Below are 13,217 nucleotides of genomic sequence, written 5' to 3' on the forward strand. Positions count from 1 at the left end.
AGTTTTCTGACAACCACCGAAAAGAATAGCTTAATGTTTTAATCCTACATACAGGGAAGGGGCTTGGCTAAATACACCTTGTTGAGTTGCTGCCTTCTTCCTTGAACACCTTTATTCTAACGTGATAGCTAAGACTAGAGGAAGTTGAGAGCTCAGCCTAGGTTGCGGTGCTGTTTCCCAGTCTGATGTGCCACACAAGGGATCTGTTGCTATATGTGGTCTGACTTTATTCCCTATATCCATTTTTACCCAAGGTAGTTTCTAGCTTGATGTTTAAACTAGTACCAGATATAATTGCATTGCATTCCCCAGTGTGCCCCTGAATTCCTGTGAAAATCTAAAGCTTATGTGGAATGTCATATTCCACGGTAAAGGATACTTGTTGGCATCCCAGGAACTGTCCATGGAGTATTTTCTCCAGTAGCTTACTGAAAACATAAAATACTGTAGTTCACAGATTATAATACTGAGTATTTTATTTCAGTTTGCAGAATTGGGTGGATTTTCAGCAATTCAGTCCAAACTCAACTCAGAAGATATTGAACTTGGGGTAAGTTCACGTTTTGTAACGAGACTTCTCCCTTTCCGTAACATGCTTCATATAGAACCAGTAGCATCCCTTTTGGCAGTGCTCTTACCTTGCCTTTGGTACCGGAGCAACACTCCCACAGAGCCCGGGGGAAGTACTGTCAGACTGGATGTCAAATGAGTTTGAGCATAAGAATCCTGACTAAAGAGCTTCTGAGACATCACAGAAAAGAGGAAGGGTTAGTGTACCTTTCTGGCTAACATATCAGCCTTCCAGTTAGACATCAGTCAATCTAGTTTCACTGTATATTCACCGGTATGTCCCTGGCTTTCTGTTTACTTCAGCTGTAGCTGCATTTAGCTGCAAGTGAATTGACTTCTGTCATTTATTATGAAGTCATCGTTTAAGAAAAAAATCCTTAGGAAGACAGACACTGTCTAATCCTAAGCAACTTCTCAAGAGCTGTGTCTAAAAACTAACTGGTTCAACAGTGCTAAACTATTTTTTCATGAAGCCTAACTTGTTAACTTTTAGCTTCCTAACCTTCAGAATCTTTCAAGCTTTGAAGAGCAGGGAGGCTAAGAGAAAACTATGTCATTTGGAATCTTTTACCCCAGTATAAAATCAGCCTTTCAGTGAAACACCATTTGGAGAGAATTCAACTTCTTTTATTGGAGTATTGATATTTGCTGTTTTATGAAGAGATAAGGTTCATATATGAACATGACATAAGAATAAGGAAACTCGATTTAAATCCTGATCCTGCAATAGAAACTTGGACTTCGTTTAATGATTTATAACTTCTTGCTTAGGGAGGAAGTCTGGATCAGCATCACTTAATTTAGGCCTTTGATTGCAGTGGTGCACGCTCAATTTCACAATTCTGATCCAGTGTGAGAAGAAACCAATTCTGAAGCTGTTTATTGGCAAACAGATGCCTTTATGCATTTAATTTCTTGTATAGATATAACTTGAAAATCACGCATTGAAGTGATCTTGACATGTATATGACACCTTTACAAAAGCTTTCTCCCACTTAATGCATTGGGAGATAAATTTGTCATACGGCTTTAACCTTAAGTCTTGTAATCACACTTCTCATTGCTGTAGAAAGCAACCAAAATGTGATGTGTCTCTTTCCATCTGTTTATTTCTGTTATTGAAACAAAATCAGAGAAGACTGAACAGAATGATGAGAGGACCAAGATTAGTGAAAACTGGGAAGGCATTTTTGATTTCAAGCAAAAATATATAACACGTACTGTATGTTGTAGAGTAAATAAATCTCTTTCCTGAACCATGTGTTATTATAAAGGACTTGCACACCAAAACAAATTTGTAGCAAATGACTGGAAACTGTTGTATGAGATAAATAGTAATTATTCACCTTCATTTTCTTTTTAAGGTATAGATCACTAGCTCTGAAAAGATCTCTTATGTGCACCTAAATACTTGCTGTATTTCTTTCAGGCAATCTCTGCATTAGTGCAGCCATTTGGAGTTTGTGCAGAATATCTTAACTCTTCTGTAGTACAGGTAAAATGCCTTTGTAATGAGTTATCAGGGGTCTGAAAATTAGTTTACAACTGTGTTGGTGTGAAACTGGTGACTAACTCAAAAAACCTTCAAAACACGTCGCATAAAGTAAAAGAACCATTTTGAGCATCCTGAGGGTGATGGATAGAGGGCTCAGATTAATTTCTAAGCACAGTGATCTGTAGTCATGTATCTGCATCTGCAAGAGTGAGAAGTTTTGCCACTGCCATTAGTAAGCTTCATCAATGTGAAGCATATGGGAAAAGAATTTAGCCTGATGGATGGATTTGGGTTTTAGTTTAACTTCCTGGCCGAGATCAAGCATATAGACATGGGAGTTTACACTGGAAAAATTGTGGGGGAAAAAACTCACTGTGACATATTTGTACATGCAAATGCACTTCTGGCTTCACATCTGCACTCACTAACAAACTATCAAATTAAGTGACTGAAAATATTTATTTGAAGAGGAGGTAGTTCAGAAGCCACTGGCAGTCAGAGAGGTGTATGCATGTAGTAACTGATGCATTTTGAAAGGTCAGTTTCTGGGTTTTTGCAAATCTGTATTATGGTGGTTTGAAATGGCTTCTTACTCTTAATTATTTGTTTTTCTGGACATACCTGGCCAGATAGTTTTATGTACGTTGTAGGTGTTGCTTTATGTCTAAGATAATTGTGAATTTTCAACTAAGTATTTGGCTTTACTGCAGCCAGATCTTCTGAGTAATGTAAATGGTTTCAGGAAACATAAAATGATTGGCATGCCTTTTCTCACATTCTTTAGCCCATGCTGGATCCAGTCATTCATAAAATGATTAAATATGTACAGAATGTAGAAGAGAAGGACTTGAAAGACAAGGTAATGTTTTGCATATTAATATTTAGGAAGAACTTACTGTGTATGTTGGAAATGCTGGCAGCCTAGACTAGAACAGCTTTATTTCCAGTGGCCAAAATGCAGCCTGTTCTGAATTCTGACTGAATGACATAGAAAAAAATAAATTTACCCAATTATTTTCAATACCCTTTTCAGTAGCTATCTGGTATTATGACCCTTTGTAAAATATTTTGCTGCTGTTGCTATCAGACATGTTTTTGTCAGTCCCTTCTGCAGCATGCTGAATGCTGACTTCTCAGACTTGAAGATGCTTACTGTCTTGGAGTCTGTTATATGCACACGAGTTACATGAATTTGACTGTTGCGTTAGCTGTTTGCTTCTGAGAATTTGGTAATTGTTGATAAAATGTGTAACTTGTGACTACTCCCTGTATTACTCTGAATTTGGCATTCAGTTCCAATAACTTTGAGTGTTGACTTTTTACTTAGACTTAAATTGTTAATTGTAAACTGGATAGTCTGCATAGGTTGTATAACTACAGAGGAGCAGTGTAGTGTACCAAATCTGTAGACAGAGAGTCCACTTTAAATAAAGATTTTGTTGTCTTAAAATTTCTAGTGTACAGGTAATACTTGCAGATGTACATGGTGCTGCATTTCATAGATTAAAGAGTCTGTATTGGGTCACTAAACCTACTCTTTGTGAATCATTGAAGTCTGAAACAGAATAGCAAAAATAGCAATGCCTATGTTTGTCCTTTTTGTTTGTTTTGTTTTGTTTTTTTGTTATGTTTTGGTTTTGTTTTAAACAGAGACTAGTCAGTATCCCTGAGCTGTTGTCTGGTATCAAACTGCTGTGTATGCGCTTCCAACCTGATCTGGTAACTGCAGTAGATGACTTACGGCTGGACATTCTGTTGCGCATGTTAAAATCTCCACACTTCAGTGCAAAAATGAATTCCCTCAAAGAAGTAGGTTTGCCTTTTGTGTGTGTGTGTGTGTGTTCGCGTGCACATGGGCATGGGTGTAGGTGGGATGGGTTGTTAATAAGCCATTGAAACCACAACCTTAAAAAAAGATGTTGTGGTATCTCCTTACAAATGATGTTGCCTTAGCAAAAGCTGAGTTCGTGATAAATACCAGAACAAGTCAATATGACAGGAATTGTTTGTAATATCAGTAGCCACTGCAAGGACTGTGGCCTCCCCGTTAAAGAACAGCTAGACATAGTCTGAACCTTATCAATCTGAAATTACAGTTCTTAGAATTACAAGCAGTGGTCTGTGCTATTCGCTGAATATTCACTTTTGAGATAACCTTGCTAATTCAGAGTGTTCTATGGGATATCCCTTTTCCCTCCTCCTCTCATTGAGAGGAAAGTAGGGGGAGAGGGAGCAAATGGGACTTAATCCTAGACGGGTGTCTTGATCCAGTTATATCACGTCATTACACTATGTGATTGTAATTTCTTATTATGCTTGTATATGGACACTGTAGTAGCACCTAAGAGCTGGAGTTTATGGACTAGGGCTCTTTGTGCTAGAATCTTACATCTAAGTAGAAGAAGAAAACAGTTTATTTTTGATGGGAGTTGTGGTTTAAGTATAGAGCTGTTCATCTCTTCCTTCCAAAACTTGTACAATTTAAGTGTCCTTAAAAAATGTGTGCTTTTTTTTTTTTTTAGTACGCAGGCATTATAAGGTTTTTTAGAGTCCCTTTTTTTGCTTTTCCCTTCTTTTTTAAATGGGAAAATTGGGTTTTAATCATAAATGCTGTGTATCCTTGGTGAAGTTACGGAAGTGCGGCTTTTGAAGGCTTTAGCAGAAATGTACTCTTTCTCCCTAGAGTAAGGAGCCTATATTGGTTCTGTATTGGATAAAAAATAGGACACTTGATTTGAGTGTAACAAGCAGAAGCCTGACGTAACCTACTTCGGGTACATCTGCAGAAATATACCTGGTAGCACAGGCCAGCATTTCTGTGTCAAACTGAGAATAAGAATCTACCAAACCAGACAGTGATGGCAAGGAAGTGTTTCTGGTTGCCTTTAAACAGCTTATTAAACAAAACAAACTGACCAAACAAATAAAACACAACAATCCCCCAAAACAGCCAAAAAACTCCCCCCAAACCCAACCACATAAAAACCCTTCTAACAATTCCTGTTCTTAGGATATTTCAGGATTCACACTTAAGCTTTGGGGTAAGCCTTTTGAATAGATTTCATTGTTTGTATACATAATGCATGTGGGAATTGGTGTTAGAATCTCAGGTTTTGCAATTTCTAGGTAACAAAATTAATAGAAGACAGCACTGTATCCAAGTCAGTGAAGAATGCAATAGATACAGACAGATTGCTAAACTGGCTGGTAGAAAATTCTGTCCTGTCAATTGCTCTGGAAGGTAAGTGCTTTCACAGAGACTTCTGGCATGTGCTTTGAATGTCTTAAATCTTAAAATATCGTTTCTCCCTTTCAATACATTTTGATGGAACAAAGGATTTCAAAGTTTTTGTTGTCTTAAAAATGGTAAGGAAAACCCTGCAAATTCTGCTACTATCATCTAATCCTCTATTTGACATCTGTGCAGGTATCTTCTGCTGTACCTGGAGTTTTTACTCTCAGTTTGTCTTTGTATATTGTTAGCCTCTAGAAAAGTGAGAAAAGGGGAGGGGGGTGTTTCCAAGTAGTAATGTCCTATAGGTGTGAACTGCTAACAGATGTATGAAGTAAAAGAAAATAAAAAAAAAGAGCCTTGCTCTTTTTCTTTGGACTGATAGATTTGTCTGTAACAAAGAATTTGCAAATGAGGATAGCTTTGTTCCTCTCCCTTCTTTTAAAAGAACTTGTTTATTCTTAGGCATTTATCGTATTGAATACTGATTAAAATATTTTAATTTAATTGTTTTTCTTTGTTTCGTAGGTAATATAGACCAAGCACAATACTGTGATCGTATAAAGGGAATTATTGAACTGCTAGGCAGTAAATTATCTTTGGATGAGCTTACTAAAATTTGGAGAATTCAGGTAAGCAATCAAGACTAGACAGGCGTTTTTAGAGTGTCTCACAAAAGGAGACATTCTAGTGGTGGGATTTTTTTTTTAAATAATGTATGCATCTCTATTCCTGAGTAGAGGTGGTGAGATTTTAACAGTATAGTTAATGCAAAGGCATTCTTCTACTTCTTTACCATTTAAAATCAAATGTTCTGGCAATTTCTTGTAACACAGCTGTTTAAATCTTACGATGAAGTTCAGTTCTTTGCAACAAGTGTTAAGGGGCTGCAAAAATATTTGACTTGGAATAAGAGGTTGTCCGCCTGAAATAGGTGATAGAGTGTTTGTCTAGACCACAGACCATGCCTAAGGATATTAATTTTTGTGCTGGAAGTATAAATTTGAATGCAGCTCACAGTGTGACTTTAAAGAGAGGGAGTTCAAATGATGTATTCCCGTTTAGCTTCCTGTACACACATACAATTGACTGACAAGTCATCTTTTCACATTCACCTTATGTGTACTTAACTTACTGCTGCGTAGGAAAGGTAGTTTGACTGCTTGATGCAAATGGCATGGAAGCTCTGACCAGAAATTTAATCTTCTGCTGCAGGAAATGGTTTTCTTCTCTGTCCAAATGTTGAAATTTTAGACTAAACCCATCAGACGCTGTCAGATCTGTAGTATGTGTGGGCATGGTAGCAAGTCTTGCATGCTTAGTAGAGCTCAAATATGACTGGCTCACTCATTTTTATTCTTTAATAAAATGCAGTACTTCGTACCCCCTTCTGCCTGTTATTCCCATGGTGCTCCCATCAGTGTGGGACAAGATTTTGTATTGTTTGCTTTTGAGAAAAGCCTTAAAGAGTGTCCGAGATGGAGCACCTCACACATGAACTTAACCAAGCAATGAAAATGGTGATGTTTGCATTGCTGGCACCACAGCCAGTGGTATGTGCCACTGCAACACCTTGAAGCTGCTCTAATAATGGCAAGCTAACTTGTACTTTCCTGCTTTAGAATTACTTCCAAAGACCTTTCTGGTAGTGAAATGAGGAGCTGGGACAGTTACTCTTACCTTGTGTTTCTAACATGTCAAAAGCTGTTATTCTTTCTCATTAGTATGAACAGTAGGATGATGCTTACATGAAGATTTTTTCTTAACTCATTTGGGACAAAGACCTACCCCTTTGTGTTTTTCTTCCTCTTCTCATCTTCTCAGTCAGGACAATCCTCCACTGTGATTGAAAACATACATACCATTATTGCTGCAGCCGCTGTGAAGTTTAGTTCTGATCAGCTCAATCATTTATTTGTTCTAATCCAAAAGGTAAGTTTTCACATCAATTTACGTTCCTTAGGAAGAGATTGTGCATCCAGCCCACCAAAAGGCAAATGCCTTGAATACATTTGTATTTTCTGTATAAATATAAAATTGGCTATAAAAATAACACTTTTAATACTGATTTTATTTTTGTTAACTCAAAAGCCTCTTCTGCTACGGTATTGCTAATTTACTTAGATTTTAAGTATGTTATATAGACAGTGCTAAGGTACTTAAAGTGGCATTTTATTATTATATTTAATCTCTTATGGTTTATATTTGAAATAGTTGGGCAAATCAGTACTGTAACTCCCGGTAACAAAAATAAGGAAGCATGCATGGTGGAAACATGCTTGTTTGTATTTTTATTTTTCCTGCAGTAAAACAATTGTAAATAATATTTTTGTGTACACTTGAGAGTTAAGAGACTGACAGTGCTTGCTGCTTTAATAGTGGATGCTATTTCTTTGCTATACAGAGCTGGGAGACAGAGAGTGATAGAGTGCGACAGAAGCTGTTGAGCCTGATAGGGCGCATTGGTCGAGAAGCACGGGTGGAGACAACGACTGGAAAGGCATGTGAATATTTTCAGGTTTTTGTGTTTATTTATTAAGCATAGGGTTGCTAGTCTCTGTACTTCCTAGGTCCTGACTAGTCTTGCACTTCTTCTTCTAGGTTCTGGAGGTACTTTGGGAGCTGGCTCATCTTCCAACATTACCATGTAGTCTTATTCAGCAGGCTTTGGAGGAACATCTGACAATCCTCAGTGATGCCTATGCAGTGAAAGAGGCAATCAAAAGGAGCTACATCATCAAGTGCATAGAGGATATTAAGAGGGTTGGTTTATTATTTTATCTTTTCCAAAATGAAATGTTATCTAGCCTCGATGTTGCCCTTTCTTTCAAGATGCACAAATTGCGTGTCCCATCTGTAAGTTCTTACCTTGGGGAGTCCTTGAGAGGGGTAGGCTTTGTGTGAGCCAGTTTGTTGACCATGAGACTCATAGTAAGTCTCTTGCCTTTGTTTTAAGCAAATTTTCAGCACAAGGAGTGATCAGTTTATGGGAAACTACCAGGATGGGCCCAAGGTTAGAATTTGCAAATGGAACCACTATAAAGGTATGTCAGTATTTTAACTGTCCCTTTCATGTGAAAGCCTAGATTAGTTTCGAGTTAAGCATGTGTTCTGGCATGACCATTAAGTCTCAAAATGCAAATCAGTATTTAAATCCTAGTAGTTTTGTATTTTAATAAAATACTTAAAACTCTTTTCATCTAACATAAGCCATTCCCGCAGCTGCCTGTGATGTTTCCTGGCAGCAGCAGAGATGTGCATGGCTTAAGACTGCATATATTATATTCTGCACTGTTCACATAGCAGGCAGTTTTTCTTGAGATCTGTAGGAATATTCTGGTCTTTTTTTTTTTCAGTCTGAAATACACTGTAAATTAATGAAAAGCTTACAAGCTTTTTTCTTTATTTCTTTCATGATAAATTAGGTTTTGTCTGTGTTGCAGCATCTGTAGAGGATTTTAGTTGTTTAGGAGACATTGTATGTTCCTTCTTGAGACTGATAACACCTTTTTTGTGCGTGTGTTTGAGAGTATGGATTTCAAACTTTGGGTTCTCGATGTCTGTAAAACTTGCATTTTTTTCTTTTGAATCTTCTCTTGTGCTTTCCTATTCTTGCATTCTTTTTAACGACATTCTGGCAAGGGCCTTGACAGAGGTGCTGCAGTGGGAAACAGTAACAGAAAGCTGTAACTGTAGGCTAGAAGGGATTGGAGTAAACATACATCAGACTTCTAAAAATAGGTCATTTTCTTATTTCCCTTTATTAGGGGAAATGAAGACTTAAACTGGGAGGGAATGTAATATTAAGGCAGCATTCTCAGATAGATGAGGGAGTCTTCAGTAGAGCGCACTCTGTGTTACGGGCAGGTTACTTTAATCTCCGTAAGTGTGTAGGTGGTATTGGTTGTTGTCAGTATTTAAACCAGACATCACTTCCTTGAACAAGCAACCTCAGTACTGGTTTGTGTGGTCAAACTTTACAGAAAATGAAGCCTCCCAGAAAAGTGATGAGCAGTTCTAACAATGAGGTAGGAGGGTTATTCTTTGTAGGATCTCTTCCAAAATGCAGCTTAAGTATCCTTTGCTTCCTATCAGAGGGCTTCTTGCAGCACCAATCAGAAATTTCTTCTCATCTCTTAACCCTCAGTAGTATTTCAGATTCTTTTTTCTATTATTCTTGCTTTAGCAATAAGTAAGATCATTTGAATGGGTTTGTCCTTTTATGCCCTAACAGACCTGCTTCATCTCCCATAATTGAGGAAGGTGGTGGTTATCATCTCTCCCTGGTGCAACTGAGTTCTTTTTGTCTACTTAATTTGCATGTTTTCTAGCAAAGAGGTGGCACTTTGGGCTTAATAATAAGGATAGCAAAATGGCATACGTGCGCGTCAAAGGACTTGCAGAAAGTGAAGAAGGCACCTTGAGTTTGTTTGGAAGGGGACCAGGAAGAAGTAACTGAAGCCTTCAGAGCTAGCAGCTGTCATTTCGCAACAGCGGCATTAATAGAAATTGTTAGTCTTCTAGGAGTCTAAGAGGAAAGTTAATCTGTTGTTGAGCATGTACACATGTGTAATTGTCTTTACCTTTCCTACTACTAGTCGTCCCAGCACAATAATCCTCAGTTTGTGTGGGTGGTGCCAGCACTACGTCAGCTCCATGAAATCACACGTTCATTTATTAAGCAAACTTACCAAAAACAAGACAAGGTAAGAATATATGCTGAGATTATGTTTGAAGCCCTTGTTATGGCTGTGTGGCTCTACTTCTGAAGCTTGAATTTAGAAGCAAGAGAGGGGGGAAAAAATTAAAGAACACTTTGACAAGTACAGTTTAGTGGTGTAGCATAAACAGACTGTTCAAGTAGAGATGCTGTGTTGTGTACAGTTCACTTGTGCGTGCATGTATATATATATAAACCTGTTTGCTGTGTCAGGACTAATTTATTCCCAGCTTTTTGTAGAACAATTAACAAGCACAACTCTGTTAAGAAATGTACTATGGCTGATGTTTAGATCAGCTGCTTTGTAATTGAATTGACTCTTGGAAAACAGACTAAAATACCAGCAAGTCACATGTGTTATACAGTGGCTGACTGAAAGTGTGGGACTTGGTTTGCAATCTGCAGCACGTGTATTTCAGCACATGCTGAAAACACTAATCAGGGGGCTTTGGATGCTTGCAAGGGATACAGCTGACTCTGGTGGGGGGGAACTTCCTTGTGATGAGACACACATGTCTGTAGAAGAGCAAACTGGTGTGTGTGTGCCTGTTCGTGTATTTTCTTCAAAAAAACCCTCTTTCCTCTCTCTCTCTTTTTTTTTTTTTTTTTTTTTTTTTTTTCCCCCAAGAGCATCATTCAAGATTTAAAGAAAAACTTTGAAATAGTGAAGTTGGTGACAGGAAGCTTGATATCATGCCACCGTTTGGCTGCGTCTGTGGCAGGTCCAGGAGGGCTTGTTGGAGCAACATTAGTGGATGGCCGATACACTTACCGGGAGGTATTGAACCCCAAATTTCTTATTGCCTTAAGTTTTTGAAAACATGGTCTAGCGTATCACTGACCACGTTGTGTAAGATTAGGTGATGTTCTGGTTTTGGAATTCACTAGCATGTATATTGTCTCTGATGAATAATTAATTACACTAGTTTTTATTTATAGTTCTGACACGTATCTATTAGGGCTTGTGGTAGCTTTGTTCCAGTTTCTCCACCAGCTTCTGTTCAGCTACCCTTGTAGAGACTATATCTTTGAATTTGGTGTGAAGCTCTTGAAACCTGGAACAGGTCTGTTAGGACATGGCAGCCACACACAGAGATAGCTTGTAACAGTTTATTGCTAAGGTTTTGATAATTTTTTTTCTCGACACTTGTTGTGATTTAATAACTATTGTCAAATAGTATCAGGAAAGTAATAGCAAATCCAAGGGGACTTCAGTGTTCCTTTTTACAAAGGTAATAAAAAAAGTAATGTTTCTGAAGTGAGTTTTATAGCTATTTTATGTAATTTTTAACAATTTCTGTTTTCCAGGCTTTGCAAAGTGAACTATTTGACAACTAAATTTGCAAAAAATAAAAAGAATGCTCAGAGTTCTTGTTCAGAAAGAAAAGTCTTAAGCTTGAGGTTTTGTTTCTTCTTTTCAGTATTTGGAGGCACATCTAAAATTTTTGGCATTTTTTCTGCAAGAAGCCACCCTTTATTTGGGCTGGAATCGTGCCAGGGAGATCTGGGAATGCCTCGTAACTGGCCAAGACGTTTGTGAGTTAGATCGAGAGGTAAGAAAAACTTGAAAAGTTAGTGTCTGTGGTTACAGAGTGAATCTTAATGGATCATAAATAGCACGTATGTGTGTTGAGACGTGAAACATGAGTAGCAAACACAAACTAGTAATGCTTTTATAGGCTTTGTGTAAGTTAACGGAGCCAGTGTTACATGTTTGCTTATGACTAGGATGCTCTTTTAACATCAAATTTGACTGAAGGAAGAACGTAGACCAGGAGACTAGTTGCAGATGTAGGGATGCTGGTTTGAAAAGGGGTATGTGCAATTTTGCAGATTGCTGAATGTCTCTTTTACGAGACAACTTTATTAGGGTGAAAAATGACTATGAAGATTAAGTACCCTAATGCTGCAATACAGCCTGTATAATATGTGAGGTTGTGTGAGGTTACTAGATTAGGTTTTGAATCTTTTGCTGTAGATGAGTTACTGTAGTATCTGACATAGTTTGCCAATGCTATATAAAACTAAAATAATTGCCATGACAATGGAGTAAATATATATCTGCCTTTCATTCACAGATGTGCTTTGAGTGGTTTACAAAAGGACAGCATGATCTAGAGAGTGATGTACAGCAACAGCTCTTCAAAGAGAAAATTCTTAAACTGGAGTCATACGAAATTACTATGAATGGTAAGAAAAAATGGCTTTTGTCAACATACTTGTTTTTGAAATATATAACATAAATTTGCTTCTGAAGCCTTCAAATTAATATCTAAACAGTCCTGTAAATAAAGATAATAAAGCAGTCTTTTTCAATCACTTTGAGTTTTTATAGCTGTAGAGGGGAAAGATCATCTCTTGTATTTGTTATCTTCATCTTTCAAAAAAGCTTAGAAACTTAGTCTGACCTGAACAAAAAGTTTGCACCTTTTTTCATTTTCAGGTTTTAGTTTATTCAAGACTTTCTTTGAAAATGTGAACCTGTGCGACCATCGACTAAAGAGGCAAGGAACTCAACTGGTGAGTGTTCTGGCAAGTTTGTTCTTACATACAGCCTGTGGCATTTTGGGGATGGGAGGAGGTGAGACAAGGATTCTTTAGCAGGTGTTTGACATGGTCATGTTTGTATTGATAGGCAGATCATTCCTCTAGCATTAACATTGTTAAATTCTGAAGCTAAAACTCCAGAATTATGATAATTAAAATTGAGCAATTGGTAGCTGGAAGCTGGTATGCAGCTTCTAAAACTTTGCAGGAGGAATGAGTAAACTGCTTTAATAATCACGAATTCAAGTGTGCAGTTTTTTTGATTTTCCCTAGAAGGGAAATACTCCTTTCTTTTTGGATTTTCTTTTCCTTTTCTTCTTTACAAAAGATTTAGGCTTATCATATTCAAATTCTAATCTACAATAATTTTTAACTCTGATCCTTCAGTGTTTTTTGTTAAATTAATGGTTATGTCAAGTAGTCTTCCACAGGCATTTTAGATCTTTATCACAGTTACCTTAATTCAAATGCATAATTTTTTGCCAAGTATCATAGCAGGTTTTGTGATGGTTTATTATGTGGTTAGTTACCAAGTTGACCTTTGTGAAACAAATTCCATTCCCAATTAAATTTCTCTGTGCTTTTGATGTTAGTAATTTTTCAGTTGGCTTGGCTGAGAGTGTTCTTTGGAACCTGTTCATCCACTGTAAACA

The 13,217-nt window shown here is 37.4% G+C and overlaps 1 protein-coding gene across 1 annotated transcript in view; it reads left to right on the forward strand.

Moving 5' to 3' along the window:
- The window catches only part of USP24 (ubiquitin specific peptidase 24), a 65,866-nt gene that overhangs the window by 17,052 nt on the left and 35,597 nt on the right, over positions 1–13,217 (forward strand). Inside the window, exons 7-21 of the mRNA XM_056355488.1 lie at positions 485–550; positions 2,000–2,065; positions 2,850–2,924; positions 3,716–3,874; positions 5,192–5,306; positions 5,826–5,929; positions 7,122–7,229; positions 7,702–7,797; positions 7,899–8,060; positions 9,281–9,325; positions 9,896–10,003; positions 10,646–10,795; positions 11,439–11,570; positions 12,096–12,207; positions 12,461–12,537. Of these exons, the coding sequence (XP_056211463.1) occupies positions 485–550; positions 2,000–2,065; positions 2,850–2,924; positions 3,716–3,874; positions 5,192–5,306; positions 5,826–5,929; positions 7,122–7,229; positions 7,702–7,797; positions 7,899–8,060; positions 9,281–9,325; positions 9,896–10,003; positions 10,646–10,795; positions 11,439–11,570; positions 12,096–12,207; positions 12,461–12,537 (1,575 nt within the window). The remainder of the gene's footprint in view (positions 1–484; positions 551–1,999; positions 2,066–2,849; positions 2,925–3,715; positions 3,875–5,191; positions 5,307–5,825; positions 5,930–7,121; positions 7,230–7,701; positions 7,798–7,898; positions 8,061–9,280; positions 9,326–9,895; positions 10,004–10,645; positions 10,796–11,438; positions 11,571–12,095; positions 12,208–12,460; positions 12,538–13,217) is intronic.

The sequence above is a fragment of the Falco biarmicus genome, chromosome 11, assembly GCF_023638135.1.
Source record: "Falco biarmicus isolate bFalBia1 chromosome 11, bFalBia1.pri, whole genome shotgun sequence".
Taxonomy (NCBI): Eukaryota; Metazoa; Chordata; class Aves; order Falconiformes; family Falconidae; genus Falco; species Falco biarmicus.